The 19260-nt window shown below is 39.5% G+C and overlaps 1 protein-coding gene across 1 annotated transcript in view; it reads left to right on the top strand.

The window, feature by feature from the left end:
* Nucleotides 1-19260, top strand: part of LOC129355036 (receptor-type tyrosine-protein phosphatase gamma-like) — a 148132-nt gene that overhangs the window by 125257 nt on the left and 3615 nt on the right. Inside the window, exons 10-26 of the mRNA XM_055024589.1 lie at nt 1419-1527; nt 1649-1698; nt 2464-3214; nt 4482-4620; nt 7809-7900; nt 9904-9995; nt 12458-12554; nt 12683-12765; nt 13063-13197; nt 13289-13423; nt 14588-14760; nt 14892-15027; nt 17417-17563; nt 17957-18050; nt 18400-18476; nt 18589-18717; nt 18832-18978. Coding sequence (XP_054880564.1) covers nt 1419-1527; nt 1649-1698; nt 2464-3214; nt 4482-4620; nt 7809-7900; nt 9904-9995; nt 12458-12554; nt 12683-12765; nt 13063-13197; nt 13289-13423; nt 14588-14760; nt 14892-15027; nt 17417-17563; nt 17957-18050; nt 18400-18476; nt 18589-18717; nt 18832-18978 — 2586 coding nt within the window. The remainder of the gene's footprint in view (nt 1-1418; nt 1528-1648; nt 1699-2463; nt 3215-4481; nt 4621-7808; nt 7901-9903; nt 9996-12457; nt 12555-12682; nt 12766-13062; nt 13198-13288; nt 13424-14587; nt 14761-14891; nt 15028-17416; nt 17564-17956; nt 18051-18399; nt 18477-18588; nt 18718-18831; nt 18979-19260) is intronic.

The raw sequence follows: 19260 nt of genomic DNA, 5'->3' as shown, positions 1-19260 counted from the left end.
TCAGTAAACTAATAATCTTGTTTTTTTTCTGTTAAAGGAAGAAGATGTTTTGAAACAAGTTTATAGGAAATCTGTTGATTAGTATCCAGATTCCAGGTTTGATGGACGCATTGGAGATTTTTCTTATACCATGTCCATGTTTTCTATTCTAAAAGGGAAAAAGTTTTGAATATTTATAGATTCTTGGTGAGAAGTGAGGGAGATGTAATTTAGAAAAATGTTTAAATCAGTTAATTGAACTATTTAGGGAGGATTTTACTCACAGCTTTTTTCTATGCTGCTCATATTTATGCAGCATGTCTTAAAAAATGCCTAGCGGGGATCTTTAACGTCGAATCTAGTCACTAAAGCTTAGAAATGATGGACAACTAAGTTAAAATGAATATACAAAAAGGCTTCTTGCTGTCAAGGATGGCCTTATAAATTAACTTAATGCTTTGCTCAGCTAAAGATGGATTCGTATTTATTTCCTTTCCCTTAGATTTGTGCACCCTCAGAAGTCTGTCTCGCTCGCCAACACATCCTGAAACCTGCCACAAGAATGGCTCCGGCTGATTTTAAACATAGATAACATTTCAGTTTAAATCTCCCTCTGCTGGTTACTCGCTACCAGCGGCAATTTGAGGCAACATTTAGTGACCTTTTAGTTCTCCATCAAGCCCGCTGCGCCCGGAGGTTGTCTGGCACAATCGTCATATCTCCGCAGTCTTGGTCTTCATCCTCTGTTTTTCGGGGCCTCGTCAGAGAACACGAGGAGGCAGAGTCTTCTCTATTAGAGCTGCTATACCATGGAGAAGCTTGTGTAGGCGTAAGATATGAAGGAGAGTCAGTTCTTAAAGCTTACATTTGAAGGTTGTTTTGCGAGTTAAACAACACAGTGGTACGACTGGAGGATTTTCAGGCTGGTTTCTGACTTGAGCTATTCTTGTAAGCAGACTTTTATTTAATAAATCAATTTTTTCCCAAATATCTTTGATTGACTATATATTTATATTATAACTTTGCTTCAAATAGATGATTAAAAGAATCATTACTGTTCGCATGCGGTGCTGTGTGGCAGTATTATATTAGTTCACTTCTCTCTCAGCTGGCAGTCTCTTATTGTGCCCACTTTCATTTCCATTTCAATTTTCTGTTTTCTGTCTCTGGAAACTTAATCTGAATTATTCCACAAAAAGAAAAAAAAAAGAACTGGCTCTGCTACAGCATAAGCAATCACCCATCCAATTTTGTGGACAATTTTATTGTAACTATAGCCATCTGTGAACAATATCAAATTAGATAGAAAAATGATTGAAGCTTAGCATAATATATTTTCACTTTAGGGATCAGATTCCATTCTTTCAAATGTAATATAGCTATTTCTTCAAAATAATTTTTTCTTGTTGCAAATGTGTTCTTGTTTTGTCCCTTTGCAGAAAGCAGTCATTTCTAACGTGTCGCCAGACCTGCTCTACCTGTTCAGGGTGCAGGCAGTGTGTCAGCGTGACCTACGCAGTGACTTCAGCCAGACGCTGCTGTTCAGAGGTTCGCAGTTTCATCTCTAAAAAGCTTCGCTCGCTCTGCTGGCTAGATTTGAACTTTCCTGATGTCAAACACATGTGATTATTTTTTAAAAGCGTCTCAACTTTCATTCTTTCTTTTCTAGCAAATACAACAAGGATCTTTGAAGGATCTCGCATTGTGAAGACTGGGATGGTTAGTTGGCCCATAGACGCCTGTGCAAATTGATGTTTATGTCAAACGTTGGCAAGAGATATTTGTACTTCCAGACTTTGTTTTATGTTCTACTGTCTCATTCATCCATCCATCCATTTATTCTTCTATTCATCTGTCTAATTCTTTTATCCATCCATCCATCCATCCATCCATCCATCCATCCATCCATCCATCCATCCATCCATCCCCCCACCCACTGAACTTTCATCCATCCGTGCACCTCCATCCATCCAAACATTTGTCCATCTTAGCCGTCCACCCATTCATTCTTCCATCCATCCATCTATGCCTCCATCCCTTCTTCATCTGTTCTAATCAAATGAAAAATGTTTTTTTTTTTTGGCCTATCTTTTTCTTCAACATTTTTAACTTAAAAAAGTAACCATTTGTAAATTATATATTTAGTTATTAACACCCCAACTAATTAATTTATCTAGTTTATAGCATTATCTTAGATGTCATCATCAATAAAAGGTAATTTTATAATTCAAGACTTTTACAATTCCAGACTTTTGTGTTCATGCTGTTTATATGCTGATCCTTTATGTACTTACCTTAACGAGAGTCCAAACTATATAAAGCAATATTTGCCATTAATACAGATTGAACAGTTGTATTTATAATTTTAGAATAAGCCAAATAAAAGCTGGAAAACTCTGAAATTTAGTCATAAAAATGTGAAGGAACCTTGTAAAATATCTGTTGATGTTTAACCACATCTGTCTTTCTGCTTTTCCTACTCAGCCCACAATATCCCCAGCGTCATCTGCAGACATGGCTCCCATCAGCTCCGGCTCGTCCACCTGGACGTCCTCTGGCATACATTTCTCCCTCGTCTCAATGGCCACAGGGATGGGCCCCTCCTCCAGCGGCAGCCAGGCCACAGTGGCATCAGTGGTGACCAGCACCTTGCTGGCAGGCTTGGGCGTCGGTGGTGGGGTGATCTCCTCCTTGCCCAGCTCTGTTTGGCCCACGCAGACTCCTCCCGCCAGTCAGAACCCGACACATCCATCCACCCCACCTTCGAAGCCCAGCACTGAGCAGGCGGCCAGTCAGGGTGCCGAGAGCGAGAAGCAGGCCGAGGACAAACCGGCCACAGGTGAGGGGGAGGAGAAGGAGGAAGAGAACGGTGAGAAAGAGGAAGAAGAAGAAGAGGAAGAAGAGCTTGAAAAAAGGAAAAAGGACAAGAATTCATCTGATAATGAGGAGAAGCAGGCCAACAGCACAGTGTCCAAAGAGCCTTTAATCCCTACCCCCGCATCCACAGCCAAAGAGAAAGGAAAGGGCAATTCGACAGCCAAAGCCGACGCGGAGCCTTCGAGCTCTGGTGATGACCGCTTGGTAAACGAGGAGAGGAGACCCACTGAAGTAAACACGCTCTCCACTAAGGAGCCACATAATGACAGCGCTGAGATGCAAATTCCTCAGAGCTCCACTGTATCTCCAAAGAATAGAAGTGATGGAAAGGGTCAATGGCCATTTTCCGTCCACACTGGTGAGCACATCTCTTTCTTCCAAACACTTTTGAAACCCCTTTAAACAGAGAGGGCTGAAAGCAAAAAGCTCTTTGATCAAGTCTGTTTCTCTTGTAGCCAGCTTCGTTACAAGGAGAGACTTTTCCGAAGCAGACTTTTGCAAACACTGCTAACATCTACGAAGGCCAATTTAGTAGAACAAATAACTTGACACAAGACAGTAAATACACTAGTTACCATCTCAGTTAAAAACAAAGCTCCAGGCTTTTGTGTCACTACAACAGAGAGGCCTGAAGGAAGAAGACGGCTGTCTGCCAGAGGGTTCTGCCTCAAGGAATTCCTTTAAGCATATTTCAAAAGAGTGCGCTTCAAGGCAGAGCTTTTATAAAATTTTATCTTTTTTTCTATCACAGTGTTGGAAATGATAAGTTCCTTGAATCCCAGAATGTCAGAAAGTCGATTGCATACGAGGTTTTCTCAATAATGCGATTTGCATGAGGGTACGAAACAATTCGCTGCGTGACTTTGAATCTAAAGAGGGAAAGCAGAAGGTTAGGGTTCAAATATTTTATTAATTATTAATTAACCCCATTGTTTATTCATTTCTGAAGATGTGTGTTTAACCTCCCCATGATATCACAAGCCTCCTGTCACAGAGTTTGTGTATATGTGGGATTTGGACATGCTTTTTCTAGAAACCAATAACAATAATAATTTTATTCACAATGTTTATCAAACATTGTAAATTTACCCTCACACAGATTTGGATCATAATAATAAAAGCACAGATTTTTTTTATTCATTGTGGCTTTGTTTTTGTAGTCTTGGAGAGGCAGTTTATCATTTTTTATGTTCTAAGTGGCCAGAGAAAATTAAAAGCTAATGTCAAAATTTTATAAGTACTTTAAAATTTTAAAAGCTTAGTTTGCCCTAATACCGGTAATTATTGGACAGTCAAGCAATGTCCGATCATTAAACTATTTTAATAGTACTATTAAATCATACTGGTACTTATATATTTTAATAATAAAGGTTTCTTTTTTTTATCTACGTAAAACAAGTAACATTTCTATGGATTGTTGTTTTTGGGCTTATATTATAATAGATGTAGATAATTTATCCCACTCCTTACTAAAGTTCTTCTAAATACAGTTTCTCAATAAGATGTTGTGTATTTTCTAACTTGGTCAAACATCTATTCCTTATTTATGTGTACATTTGAAGTTAAACTAAACACCATGCAGCGAGATAGTAGCTTGTGGCTTCATCATTCTTATTGTTTCCTAGATCAAACCATCTTGTCCAACATGACGCGGACTCCTCACCCAGGAATGGGCCGGATGGTGTGGATCGTTCCCCTGGTGGTGGTATCTGCTCTCACTTTGCTGTGCCTCGTCATGCTGCTGATCGTGATGGTCTACTGGAGGTAAGGCACAGTTCAATAAGCATTACGTAACTACATTACAAAGGCTCTGTGATTCTGAGAAAAGTATTTGTTCAAAGACGTACGTCTCAGTGATCAAGTGCTTTTACAACACTTGTCTCGATTTGATGGAAGGCTGACTGAAGCATGCCTTCTTCAGAGGTATGAAAGACCGATCGGCCCCTCACCCACACTGCCTCCACTATCCTTTCACACATTATGCAGAGTGACAGCCCCTCATGCATTCCTGAGTTTTTCCAATCAGCACAGCGCAGTCTGGGCGTGTTCTTTAAAGGCACATGCATCAATCTTGTGGCTGAAAACACCCCACTGCTGCCTTCACCTTCCACACACAGCACCATCACCCAACTGGGTGAAAGGGAAAGAGACCTGAAGGCCCTACAGCTCCAGCCCAGGTCCCAGCTGTGTCTTCATCTGCTGGGCTAATTTCCAGCCATGCCATTGGAGCTCCAGTAATTACACAGGCCAGGCCACTAGCACATGTCGGATGGTGGTTAATGAGAAACAAATAGCGCTGCGGACCACTTCCTCAGTCGGTGCCAGACATATTTACTACTGCTACTTTGTGGAGGATTATATTTGTTTCTACTCTCTCTTTTTTGGGTGATAGAACTGCTCTGTTAGATTACTACACTAAATGTTTATAGCACCTTACTGTGGCAGATAATAAAGTTGTGATATAAATAAAAGCCCGGCTATCAGCTCCAGGGAGGTGCAAAAAAAGAAAAAAAAAAAAAAAGCGACAGCTGGAAAGGAGGCGACTGTGGCGGATTCGGTCGGTGGATGAATTAGTGTGAGTTGTGGTATTTGAGTAGAAACGCAGGGGCAGCTTTGAGATTACAGCAGCTGTTGTTGTGACAACTCCGACAGTTCACAGACAATGACTGCTTCCCCTGGGGAAAAGGCCATGATGGAGGATAAAATTCACACTCTCTTAACTCTTCATCTTCAGTGTAGCCTCTTGGTGATGAAGCGCAGATTAAAGCTAAAGTTACTTGGATCACAGAGACTTCTGATGGTTTTTTTGCACAAATGCAAAAATAATTATTTGAAAACTGAAAAATAAGCACTTCTGTGAATAAGTCTTCACTCCCTGCAGGTTTGTCCTGAAAAGCAAAAACTTCCTTGTTTGAGATCTTCAAATACTTTTTAATATTGGACAATAATAAGCTGAGTAAATATAAATTGCAGTTTTTAAATGGTTTAATTGAATAAGCACAGAAGACCTAATCAAATCTAGTAATTAGCCCCTGAACCTAATAACTGGTTGTGCCATACTTAGTGACAATAGCTGCTATTAAGTATTCACAATAACTGGTCATTACTTGTTTACATTCCTGTGAAGGAAATTTTCCAGAAGAGCTCCAACACAACCACTTTTAAGCATTTTTAAACCCAAGCGAGTTGTTTAAGGGCCCAGCATCTCAATCAAATTTATGTCTGAACTTGGACTAGGCCAATCCTATTTCAATTTGCCTTTCTCTTGGAATTTTTAAGCGATTTTGAGGTGCACATGCTGGTGTGCTTTTGGATATTTGTTCTGCTGCTGTAACTCTAGTGCACTTGAGCTTAAAGTCACAAACTGATGCCTCAGATTTAGAAATACTTTATTAATCCCTTTGCGAAAATCCTCATTTTAGTTGGACATCCTCCCTCAGGATTTCAAGATTTTCTGCCGTAGAGCAGAATTCCTTGCTCCATCAATTATGGCCAATCATCCGGGTCCTGAAGCAGCAATCCAGCTGTAAGATTTTTTTACCTTACCTGAATTTTAGAGCAAATATTACTGGAAAAGATTCTGCTCCATTATAAATGAAACCATACCTTCAAAATTATGTATTTCCTCAGGTCTTCTTTTCCTCATATAAAAATTTGTTTGATGATGAATGCGTCAAAGCAAAAACAAAAGCAATCTGTGAGGGGAAGCACTTTTTCACAGCACAGACGCTAGGGACTTGTAACAGCATTGTCTTATTTTTAATTTAGCTTTCTTCAGTCAGTCTTAGGTTATAGACCTATCCACAGTGGAATTAATTGCTGAGGTTAGGATGCACATCTGGAAGCTTCTGGTGCTCGAGGTGCCTGTAGAAGATTCTGACATATGTCGAAACGAGAACAAATCCCAGCCCTTGTTAGCACCTCGCCGCGGCTGATGCCTTTCCTGCGCAGAGGGCCTCTGTTTAATCCCAGTTCCTGCTCCCTCTAAGTCAACTCCTCAGCAGCTCTGGGAGCCAGTCAGTCAGGAGATGTTGACAATGCTGCTTAGGTAGCTGGACCACATCTGCACTCCAAGGGAGCCATTAAACGGGGAGGCAGTGACGCAAATCTGCGTAAACTCTCCTCCCCCAATTGTTTCTCCTCTTTCCCCTCCTTTTTTCTTCCCCTCCATCATCTGAATACCAGGGCGCCTTTTTTTTTTGTTTGTTTTCTGTTTCATCTTTCCTTAACAATGACAAGCATCTGCTCCCTCCTCTACTCCAAGTCCAGGTAGGATTAACTTATGGAAATACTAGCAGAAAATCTTAAGACTTTTGTGAATTTATTGATATACATTATGTGTTATATGAAACTGTGGGTCTGCACGGTGTGCTCAATTATTCCCCTTTCACTGTTAGAATTGTAGATTTTTTTCCCTCTGGTCTCCTATGGTGGAGAAGGCTGTCTTGAATATTGAATATATTAACCCTAAAAATTGCCCTTTCAGAGAGCTGAAACATCAGCTGCTTAAATAATGTAGGCTTTCTTAAAAGATCATGACTTGTGGCAGTTTTTTCATTTTGCAAACTTTCAATCTTGGATTGTTTAAAATGTTTCTTTTAAAACTGTGGGGGGAAAAAAAAAAAGTTTTGAAGGCTCTGTTTGTCTTGACAAATAAGATTGGATTCCAAAATAATGCACCTCAACGTTGATTTAATTATTGTCAAGAGTGAAATGTATATTTGAGGCTTGAATGTACGTAGTTTAACCCATCTGCGCTATGTGCGATCAGCCATGACACAGCTACTCCTGGGTTTTCATTAGCACCTGTCACTTTCTTCAACATTTCTATGCTAATGTTGGCAGAGCACATCTGAGGATAGCTTCCTAATACACTTTAAAGCATCATTTGTGATGATGGTGTGGATTTACTTTGCTGTGGTTACGAGTCTTATCTCTCTGTGGCCCTGCAGGAGATTTTTCCAGACGGCTCATTTCTATGTGGAGGAGAGCAGCTCTCCACGGGTGGTGGCCAATGAGAATATCCCAATCATCCCTATACCAGGTAAGACATGTTTTTTTTTCCTTGAAAATATAAAATAGTAATTCAAGTTTTTTTTTTTTTTTTTTTTTTTTAGATATTTCCAAAGCAAGTATACTAGAGTAATGCTAATATAAAAATAATGGATTAAACTAAGGTGCATAAAGCTTTTTGAAAAAATGGATGGAAAAGCATGAAATTTGCTTTTGGCGTTTTCTAACACTGAAGACATATGGAAAATAATATATCTATACCCACACACACACACACACACACACACACACACACACACACACACACACACACACACACACACACACACACACACACACACACACACAAATAATAATGACATTATTGCCATATTGCAAAACAGCAACTATTAGTGCTACATTCTGGCGCACAGTCTCTCAAGGTAGTAATGTAATTGATCTTTCACACTGAGATATCATTATTTTGAGATGATGGAAAAATAGAATCACTTAATATCACACTTGAGATAATTTTTATATTATTTTGAGATAATGATATAATACTAAAGTAATCATAATGAGCTCAAAACTGAGGTTATTTCTAGTTATTAGAGTGGGCAAATTGTGTCTATGTAAGTCATAAGAAATAAATCAGGATTTTGACCCACTTACTGAAAACTTGCACTTATTCAAGGTTTGACTGGGATTAAAGCATGCTGTTTCTGTATGGGGAGCTTTCAATGCCTAAAAAACATTGATGCTAAACAAATAAAATGATACATATCACATTAGCCATTTATATGTGCCTGACAATGTTATGAGTTATTTGAAACCTTGAATCTACAAATTCCCAATTTTGTAATAGGAATGAGAGTAATGCACTATCTGTAATACCTCCATTTTTGAGAGTGTGTAAAATATTAAAATAATTGTTGGTGAAATGACTAACAATAATTTTTTTGTAAGCTGGTAAAAAGGAACTATACATGATAAAAATAAGTAAGGGGGATAGCTGTGTTCAAATCAGCTGTATGAAATCTAATGTTTCTTTTCCTCTTTTAACCCATAGAGAGTGTCGTGGACTTGAGATATCCCATGAGAGTTTTGACTCGCATTTTAAAAATCCCCATCAAGCTGATAAAGGCAGACCTCTACACTGTCTCATTAACGGTTTATATAGGGCTTCATGTATTACCTTGACACCTTCGTTTGCAGAGTTTCTGTTCATTTACATGTGAAGTGACTCTTTATGCAGCTTAATAGAAGTTGAGTGACTGGCTTTTCTTTGCACTTAATATCCCGTGCAGCCGTGCGGTGGCAGCTTGTCGATATCAGACTTTACTTTCCCAGTCTCTTAAAGCTCAGGGACATTCCAGGGCAGTGATAGCAGAGCTAGAGCACAGCTTATGCCAGCATTTGCTCTGCATCGTTTGTTCACTGATTATTCTTTGGTTAACTTTGAATTTATTTGCTCTGTTTGTGTACATTTATTTTATCCTCAGATTTGAAACATTACATGTCATTTAACCATAAATGTGACGACCCATGAGATAAGTTTTAAATACTGAGATCAGCCTTTAAGTCTTACTGTTTTTCTGCACCAGAGCCATTTTGATGAATGACCAGAATAATAACTCAGAACTCACCTTTTATGCTGTGACCACTGAAGCACGTGAGGGCCCCACAGGCCTCAGCTGGGAGGGTGTGTTAGTTAAGACGTTGGCTCGACTCAGCAGCCATGACAGCTGAGTCCCCCCGCGACGTTCAGTGCAACGCCGACTGGACTCATCACAGATCCCTCATGTGTGATTTGGAGCTGATTTGGCTCAGATGAAACAGATGCTCCTAAAACCGGACATAGGTGTTTGTGGGGTTATTCTGCCAAATGAAATGATAGTTCCTCATTAAAAAAATAACCCTTACTGAGTAGTTTAACATAGCTGATCAATTTCAATATGTGAGTAGATTAAAAGATTGATGCCTATTTTCTAAAAATCTGTTCCTGATTGTAGTAGACATGTAATGGGCTAAATCTGTTGTACATCTCTCCTGCAGATGATATGGACGCCATTCCTGTCAAGCAGTTTGTGAAACACGTCATGGAGCTTTACAAAAGCAACATGCAAGGCTTTGCAGAGGAGTTTGAGGTAAAGTTTCACAGTTCATCAATGTTGCCGTTGCTATTTACTTTAACCTTTATGTCATACAGTAGTGAATTTACAGATGATGCAAATAGAGCCTTTACAGATACCAAACTGGGCTTCCTAGATTTTTCACAATTTGTCACATTACAACCTAAAAAAAATCAATGTATCTTATTGAGATTTTCATTGCAAGTACAGCTGGAGAAGCGATTTGGGTTTTGTTTCTGCTGGCCTTTTATATATAAAGTCTGAAATTCCTGCTCACTTTTGTTTGCAAGACTTCACAGATTGAATGGAATGTATATTTTGTCAATAATATTTGAAGTGTTTCCAACAACTTGATAGTTAGATTTATGACTTGACTCCAATTAGGTCATTCTACAGTGATAAGTTCACACTACAATAATATGATACTATGAATGTAGGGCATTTAAGTGGAAGCATGCAAAGGCGATTTCCTCATCTCAAACGATGTGCTGAAACAGCAACACTGGTGGGTATGCCACAATGAAAATGGTCAAGGCTATAAAGACAGGTTGCAGTATCAGCCTCTATGAATATGAAATTAGTTCTGTGTTGATCATGGGAACATAATTTGTTGGTCAGGTAGTCTGGGATTGTCACTGTACCAATCACAAATTCTGTATTGACAAAAAACACACCAGTTCACACTTACACTGTAAAACCACCGCCAAAGCCTCATCTTTATCTGGCTGCTACATAATGTTTCCTTAACGTCTCAAACATCATCGGCAGCCATCATCTCTGCTCAGATTTTTTTCAGAGAACAGCATAGCTCCTCCGTGGCCCATGCAAGGCGAAGATGCCTGTGCCAAATGGTGTGATTGGGTACCCTTGCAGGTCATCTAGCACGGCGACCTCAGTGATGTAAATGATTTGGAATGGGCTGTTGCAACATTTTGGTGTCTCTCACTTCAATTAAATATGTCAAGAGTTGAGTGGGATTAATCTTCCGCTGACGGTGAAACGGTCATCTGTGCCATTCTGTGACTCTCCCAGTCTTGCTATATTTCTATTGCAACTTGAGAATGTCCTGTTTGAATCCTTGCATTGGTAGATGCAAGGATTCATCTTGCATCCTTGCATCTTGAATCCTTAACCTAACAACTAATTAACCTAACAACTGTTAATTAGTTGTTAGGTTCATCTTGTTTTGATATCAAAACATGAGCAGCATGATGAAGGAGGTCTTATTGAACCAGGAAATGTAGTGGTTGATTCATTGATCAGATACTTGTTGTGAATTCTGTCATTAAGCATCAAAAAGTAGTGAAACATTGAATAGTTGAACATGTACATTCGTAAGTTTAGAGACTGTCAAATTAGATTCACCTGTAAAAGTTGTGCTGCATTTTAGGTTCATCCTGAAATTTCACCTGAAAGCCTACTATACCTAACGTTTTGTGAGCCGTATAAATATGTTTTTATCTAAACCCTTTTATTGTTGGTCTGGCTGTGTTTTAGGGCTACCATCTAGCTGGAAACTGAGCCTCTGCCCTCATCTCAGATATTTTATTGTCAAGGTTTTCTTCCACGATTGCACTGTAATTTGCACTGTAACTTTTTCACAATGGCTTTCTTCTTGCCTCTCTGCCATGAAAGCAATATTTATAGAGAGCAAGACAAATAAGTTGTCCTTTTCCCACCTCAGCAGCTCCTCCAGAGTTACCATGGCCACCTTCTTCTCTAACCCATCCTTCCATTTCCCAGCTGCTTTGAAAGTGAGACTAAAGTACACACAAATGGACTCGGTTTTCTTGTTAGCTGACAATTGGATTTTGTCTGACAAACTGCTGAGTCCAGATTGTGTTTGTGAATTTTTCAAGCTCTGCAAGCCAGGTTGCACGTGAACAACAGCTAGAGATCACTGTATTCCTGTGTTTGTATGTGGAGTCACAAAATTTGACCAGATGGTCTGGAGAAAGATGGAGAGAGCGGGAGAGAGCGATCAGAGGGATGGAGGTTAATTAGAGAAGGCTCTTTCTGCTGGTTCTCTGGATGGGAACACATTTTTTTCTGTGTAACTAGGTTAAGAAAGAAGGCAAAAGCTTCGCCCCCAGAGTATTCCCTCTAATTGGGGTCAGGCGGTGTGAGGCTGGTGTGCATGGCTTCTAAATGCACCAGGATGGAGCCCTGTTTGGAAGTGACTGTATTTTGTGGGTGGGTGATCACACCACGGTGTAGTGGGGGGGAAAATAAGGAACTCTTGCTCTGCTGAAGCTTCTTTGACCATGAAGGCACTGAACTCCGGGAATCTCATTTATATATGCAAAGCGTTTGAGGGTATAATGTCCTCTTTCAAAAGAACAAGAACAGTATCCCAACAATTCCTGTTCTTACCAGGCAGTCTTTACAGTTTATTGGAAGCCTAGCAAGCTAATACTATTAGCTCCTCTCTTCTTGCTTAATAAAATCCATTTCTGTCTATTTTTTTTTCTCCCCAGGAGGTCCAGCGCTCCACAGTCGACTTAAAAATCACTGCAGAACATTCCAATCATCCTGACAACAAGCACAAAAACAGATACATCAACATTGTAGCCTGTGAGTCGGCTGTGAAATCTGATTAGAACGTCTGCCGCTGTGGGATTCAATAATGTTTTTATTCCAGGTTTTCATCCTTTTCATAATAAGAAATAAAAATGTCCATGCCTCCTTCTTACTTTCTTCAGATGACCACAGCAGGGTGAAATTGCGAGCTTTGGCAGGAAAAGATGCCAAACATTCGGATTACATCAACGCCAACTATGTGGATGTGAGTTAGATTTATTTATTTTTTTTCATTTCACTCATGGCTACTTTAGATGTTTTTTAAAAACATTTTTATTAATGCTGGTTTCAGCTTGGTTATCAGAGCATGAGCTGTGAAAGAATCATTCCCCCTGCTGAACACCATGTGGCAGTTTTATTTAGGATATCAACCAAGGTGTCAAAGCTGCAAAATTGTATCCGCCATGTATTTCTGATATCAAATCGGCCACATATTTCTTCTAGTTCGTGGGAATAATGTATTATAAGGATTGCATCTTATCAGCAAATAATCCCATTTCAGGGCTACAACCGTCCCAGGGCTTATATCGCTGCTCAGGGTCCTCTCAAGTCTACGTTCGAGGACTTCTGGAGGATGGTGTGGGAGCAGAACACAGGAATCATTGTCATGATAACCAACCTTGTGGAAAAAGGGAGGGTAAGGTCACCCCATTTACTCCCACGCCAGAGACGTCCTGGTTCTCATACATGCGCTGCTCACACTGCTGCTTGGCTCTCGTGTGTTGCAGAGGAAATGCGACCAGTACTGGCCAACGGAGAGCAGCGAGCAGTACGGAAACATCGTGGTGACGCTGAAAAGCACCAAAGTGCATGCCTGCTATACTCTGCGCCGGTTTCTCATAAGGAATACGAAAGTTAAAAAGGTAACTCAGTGCAGAACAAAACGTGTAACCTTTCTGTATCTAAAGATTTAAGTGTTCATTTTTTTTTTCCCTTAAAAGACTGATAGAGATGCGTAAATGTCTCAATACAAAATTATCGGTTATTCAACTCAAGAAATGGCAGTATTTCCTCTATCATTGCTGTAATTAACTTTTAGTATCTTTACTATTCTATTGAATTTATTAAATCACTTATCTGCCTTTTTTATTCATTCCTGTATTTTTAAATTTTTTGTTACATTTTTATTTACTTTTTTTACTTATTCCTTTTTTTTTATTATCTTATAAATGTATTAAAATTTATATTCAAAGGCAACTTTTTAAATTCTTTTTATTTCTCTGTGCACCCCTCCAGCTGCCCTCTCCTGCTTTCTTTCAGCTGATGACTGCTTTGCGTCTCTCTTTTACATTTATGTATGATTTATCGCTGCTCATCTATCCCTCAGCCTCAGAGTGCAGAGATAAATACAAAGGGAAGGATTTATCTAATTATTTCTGAAGCTTTTGTGGGCTTATTGGTTGATGTGCTATTTATACATTTCTGCCTGTCTTACTTCTGCCAAGGAGGTGCTTTGTTCTGTTTTTGTCCTCCAAGTCGTTTAAAAGATGAGGAAACACTGTGAATAAAAATTTGACTAGTGGTTGGACACAATACATCAAGAGTGATTCTTTTTTTTTTAACCTGAACTTTTGCTTTAAGTTCAAATTTAGTTAATTTATGTTCCTTTTTTTGACCATTTAGTTTTGCAGAGATAATAAATTCCTCCATCTAATCATCCATGTATCGTTCTATTAATTTGTTCATCTATTGTCCTCCGATGCATTCATCTGTTTGTCCATCCATTCAAACTTTTGTCTATTCATCCATGCATCCATTCATTATTAAGTACAACTCTAAGGGCATTATTAGTAGAGACAGATTGCGTGAACTTTACTATCACAATGCACTATCATAATAAGCAGATTAAACTATTTCTATTTAGCTAAATATGTTAATAATGAAAATAAACATTATTATTATTCAAATAGTCTGGCTCCATTCAGGCTGAATACTCTAGTCCATGGATTCTGTTGCTCCATGGCTACAGAGTAAAGCTTCAGAACTGCATTTTCCCCTTACTTAACTTGCTTGTTTTCATACTTCAGGGTCAGAAGGGGAACCAGAAAGGGAAGCTTAATGAACGCATCGTGATCCAGTATCACTACACTCAGTGGCCTGACATGGGAGTACCGGAGTATACCCTCCCTGTCCTCACTTTCATCAACCGCTCCTCAGCGGCTCGTACTGCAGACATGGGTCCCGTCCTGGTTCACTGCAGGTATATCCTCAGCACTGAGCTCCAGGGCTGAATGAGTGATCCAGATGGGCAGTCAGACTCATTAATGATGACTTGCTTTTAATCTTCCCCTCTGAAAATCCACTCACACCACTTTGCGCTCTGCTCTTCAGTGCAGGGGTTGGGCGCACGGGAACGTACATCGTCATCGACAGCATGCTGCAGCAAATCAAGGACAAAAGCACAGCCAGTGTCCTGGATTTTCTCAAACATATACGCACACAACGCAACTACCTTGTCCAGACAGAGGTAAGGTGGCCGAACTTGTCTGGGAAGTCTGGAAAACCGGATTTCTCCCTTTAAAGGTCAACTGTGATTTAAGATGGGAGAGCAGTTATGAAGTTTATTCAGTTTGATACTCAGAGCTCAGGTAAAGGTCACGCTCACTGCAATTTTCAGTGTACTGCAGAGTTCAAGCGTTTACACACTCTTCATAATAACGATGACTGTATTACACCGGAGGTGGCCCACTCTGGCTCTTCTCAGGCTGAACACTGCACTCCTCAAATCATGGACTCTTACAGCATGAGCCAAATGGAAAACAGGCTGCAGAGAAAAAACAGCACACTGTAAATCCACAATATGGATTTACATATTGTCTGATTGGTCTGAAATGTTCTTTTGCTACTTTTTCCTATGTGTAGAGATGGAAATCTTAAATTAAAGTCTGAAAAACACGTATTGTTTCATTTTCCTCTCCAAACATTTCTAGAAAGCCTTCTCAACTGACTCGTGGTTCATATAAAGCCTTTTAAATATTTTATCATCCCAACTTTACAATTACCCCTTATAAATGACAATGAAGCGGCCATCTAAACAGCTATTAATGAAGCTGTAAAAGTGTATTATCTCTTTGCTGTTGCTGCAGCATATCACTGAGAGGATGACAGGTTCAAGTAACCAGTAACTTTAACATTAACTTCCACTAATAACATTCTTTACTAAGTCTTTAATAAGTGTTTTGTATAACATCCCGTAGCTGAACGATGACTTTTCTTTCTTTTTGCTCTTAGTGTTTTGTACAGTGTTTGCTTTTGATGCTGTGAGCAAAAAGGCCCAATAACTGACAGAGAAAAACTAAACTTTGAGGCCAGTGTACTCACCAATTTACATCTGCTTCAATCTAATTTCTATTGAAGTTTTCGGGGGGGGTTTAGGAGTTAGTCGATGTGTACATAGCTTCCTGGACCTCAGTATTTGTATTGGTTCTAAAAAGGCAATATTTTGTGCTCGTCCAGCCATTAAGGTTTTATTCAAAAACTTTGGTAAAGATTGCGTCCCCAGAATGCAATCCTACTAGCTGTGCGGTCTGGGGATGCACGTCTCTGGAGTTTAGAATGCGAAAAAAGTCAGTAAAATAAAACTAATACAGAAATAATACCATCGCATTGTTTTCAAAGCAGTTAAAAACCTCTCCAAACTCAGTGAAAATGTGCAGGTTGAGTTGATTTAAAATGAACTCTGCCGATCCAAATTTAGATTACAATTTGCCATCTTATGAGATCATTTATTGGATTTTCATAGCTGCTAAACTCTGAAACTGCATTAAAACCATTTCTGATGTTGAGGCAGTTTGTAATAATCCAAAGCTATTGAATTGTTACACCCTCCAAGATCTCTCTTGTTGTAACTACGCAGCAGCCATTCAAACTAAAATTGATGGTTAACAATCCTGAGGTATTGTGGTTTCTTTAGTTGGTATCTTAGGCCATACACAGAAAGTATATGTTCAAACTTTACTAGTTAGAATCTCCTGAAAATGCTTTGGTAAGAATGTTTCTGTATCTACAGAGACCCTTGAAAGCAAAAGTTCACGCTTTCGCTGGTGGATTTTTTCGATTGTAAAACACTAATATTTATCTAAAACCAGCATGGGTGGCTGGTTTTAGATGTCTTGTTGGCAAAACAAAAAAAAAACTGAACTCTGGTCATGCAATTTAAAGTAAACCGAAAATATAACTTGCAGAGGAGGATAAACTGGATGAAGCAAAAGGCTGGAAATATTGAACTGACGATACATCTTCAGCCTCCTTCACGCACGACAAAAATCGACCTTTAGTTCACAGTTCATCAAAAAAGCTCTAACTTCTTAGCATTCCTGTTTCTGGATAGATTTCAACCTACATTTGCCACAGAGGAAAACAATGTTATCCTAGAATACTACCCTGGCTCCAGAAAAGATGTTCTTCAGTTTAATTGCATCTTAACATTAACCCTGATTTCATGAGGATTTCTGTAGAATTTAGTAAATTACTTTTCGGTCAGTACAGAAGGGGGAAAAAAATCAGTTTATCTGGCATCCCTAGATTCGACTTCAAATTACACAGTTCTGAAATTGTACGTTTCTAAAACCTTGTTATATTTTAATACCTGAAACCCACATCTGTTCTCATAAAACAACCAGCTACCTTAATGTTCACTGAAGTAATCATGTGGTAATTTGTCATATCTTTGGTTTGTCCACGAGTGGTTATTGCAAGTTAAAACCAAATAGCGTTATAAGATATATAACGATACATTAAGTTACCTAACAAACAAGGTATGTATTACTTTTGACCTGTACTGTAGAAACTAAAATTTAGAAACCTAAAATTAATAGAAAAACAACCTTCTATTAAATAACTTACTTTCCTTTCAGGAGCAGTATGTTTTCATCCACGATGCGCTGATGGAGGCCATCCTCAGCAGGGAGACGGAGGTGCCGGCCTGGAAGCTGCACGGCTACGTCAACGGCATCCTGACGCCTAACTCGACTGGCCGCACACGGCTGGAGAAGCAATTCAGGGTGAGTGGAAGCAGCCTGAGCTGTCTCACCATCAGCCGGATCTGAGGTGGTCCGCTGATCACAAACTTAATAGCAACACGCTCGACAGCTTTTCTGCTACTAGACTGAAAGTGACTTTGATGTTAGCTTCATAAAATCATGTCTGTCACCTCTGTTGCGTTACGCAAAGTTTGATGAATGTTTCATCAAGCTGCGGCTCTTTCAACATCAAGAGACGCAAGAAAATAATTGCTCACATAAAGTCACTTATATCTCAGTTTCCACACTTGTAATTAAAATAAAAGTGGCGCTGTTAATTTCGAGTTGTGTGTCATTCCTCGCGCTTACGCTGGACTTCCTTTGACTTCCAGAGCCAAAATCTGATATTGAATAACTTTTTTTTTTTTCTCCCAGCTGCTGAGTCAGTGCAACACACGGTTCGTCGAGTGCTTCAGCGCTCACAAAGACTGCAACAAGGAGAAGAACCGCAACTCCTCAGTTGTTCCCTGTGAGTATTTACCGCAGCCTCCTCGCTCTGGACCCGTAGGTTGAGCAAATAACCAATCACGTCACTCCGTAATGCACATTTATTTCCTTTATCAGCCTGTGAATTATTAAGACAATTCCTGCTCCAAATTTAGAATCCATTTGCATAATCCTATAAGTTAATCTTTCTGTGCATTCTCAGCACCCTGTCAGGAGAAAAAGGAGGTACTTGTTGCTATGGCAACAGCAAGGACTGATAATGAGTGTGTGCATTATCAGCGGGCGTGATATAAAAGACGCTTGGGTTGGGATTTAAAGCTTGTTTTTTTTTGTTTTGTTTTTTTTTTTTTTTCCTCTCTGTGCCTCAACAGCGGAAAGAGCAAGGGTTGGACTCACCACCCTTCCTGGCATGAAAGGAACAGATTACATTAATGCATCCTACATAATGGTACAGTGTTGACAATTAATGAGTTGCTTTTCTGTATCCTGAGCCATTAAGCTTCTGCTGAGAAAATGATGGGTTGAGCAAAAGGCTAACTGTTCCACCTCTGTCTACTCAGGGCTACTACAGAAGTAATGAGTTCATTATTACCCAGCATCCTTTGCCCCACACCACCACAGACTTCTGGAGGATGATTTGGGACCACAATGCTCAGATTATCGTCATGCTGCCTGACAACCAGGGGCTGGTGAGTGAGCGGCCATGAAAAATAGAATCATTTAAGTGTTTGTGCGGAGAAGGAATGCTGATGAATAATTAGCGGAGGATTTAAATAATGCGCGCGTCACCGCTCTCCCCTCAGGCCGAGGATGAATTTGTTTACTGGCCGAGCCGAGAAGAGGCCATGAACTGCATCGCTTTCACCGTAACTCTCATCAGTAAGGACAGACTGTGCCTCTCCAATGAGGAGCAAATCATCATCCACGACTTCATCTTGGAGGCCACGCAGGTACCTGATAATTGTTAATGAGGAGTTGTTCAGTCGCTGTGAGTGGAAGCTTTAATTAAAATCATAAAGTCAAGGTTAGTAGTCTGGAAATCTCTGGAAAAGTGGAATTTTATTCATCCAATTTTCCATTCATAAAAAAAGTATTCTGACCCTTTTGAATATATAAATGTTATATGTAAACATCCATTGTCCTTTTGCAGGTTCCATGTTAAAATCTGACTGAAGAAGAAATAGCTGCCGTACATTTGTAGTACAGCGTTGCATTTATTTAAAAAAATAAAT

Source organism: Poeciliopsis prolifica, unplaced genomic scaffold (assembly GCF_027474105.1).
Source record: "Poeciliopsis prolifica strain line A6 unplaced genomic scaffold, Auburn_PproV2 SCAFFOLD003, whole genome shotgun sequence".
Taxonomy (NCBI): Eukaryota; Metazoa; Chordata; class Actinopteri; order Cyprinodontiformes; family Poeciliidae; genus Poeciliopsis; species Poeciliopsis prolifica.
This window is presented reverse-complemented; position numbering and strand designations above follow the sequence as displayed.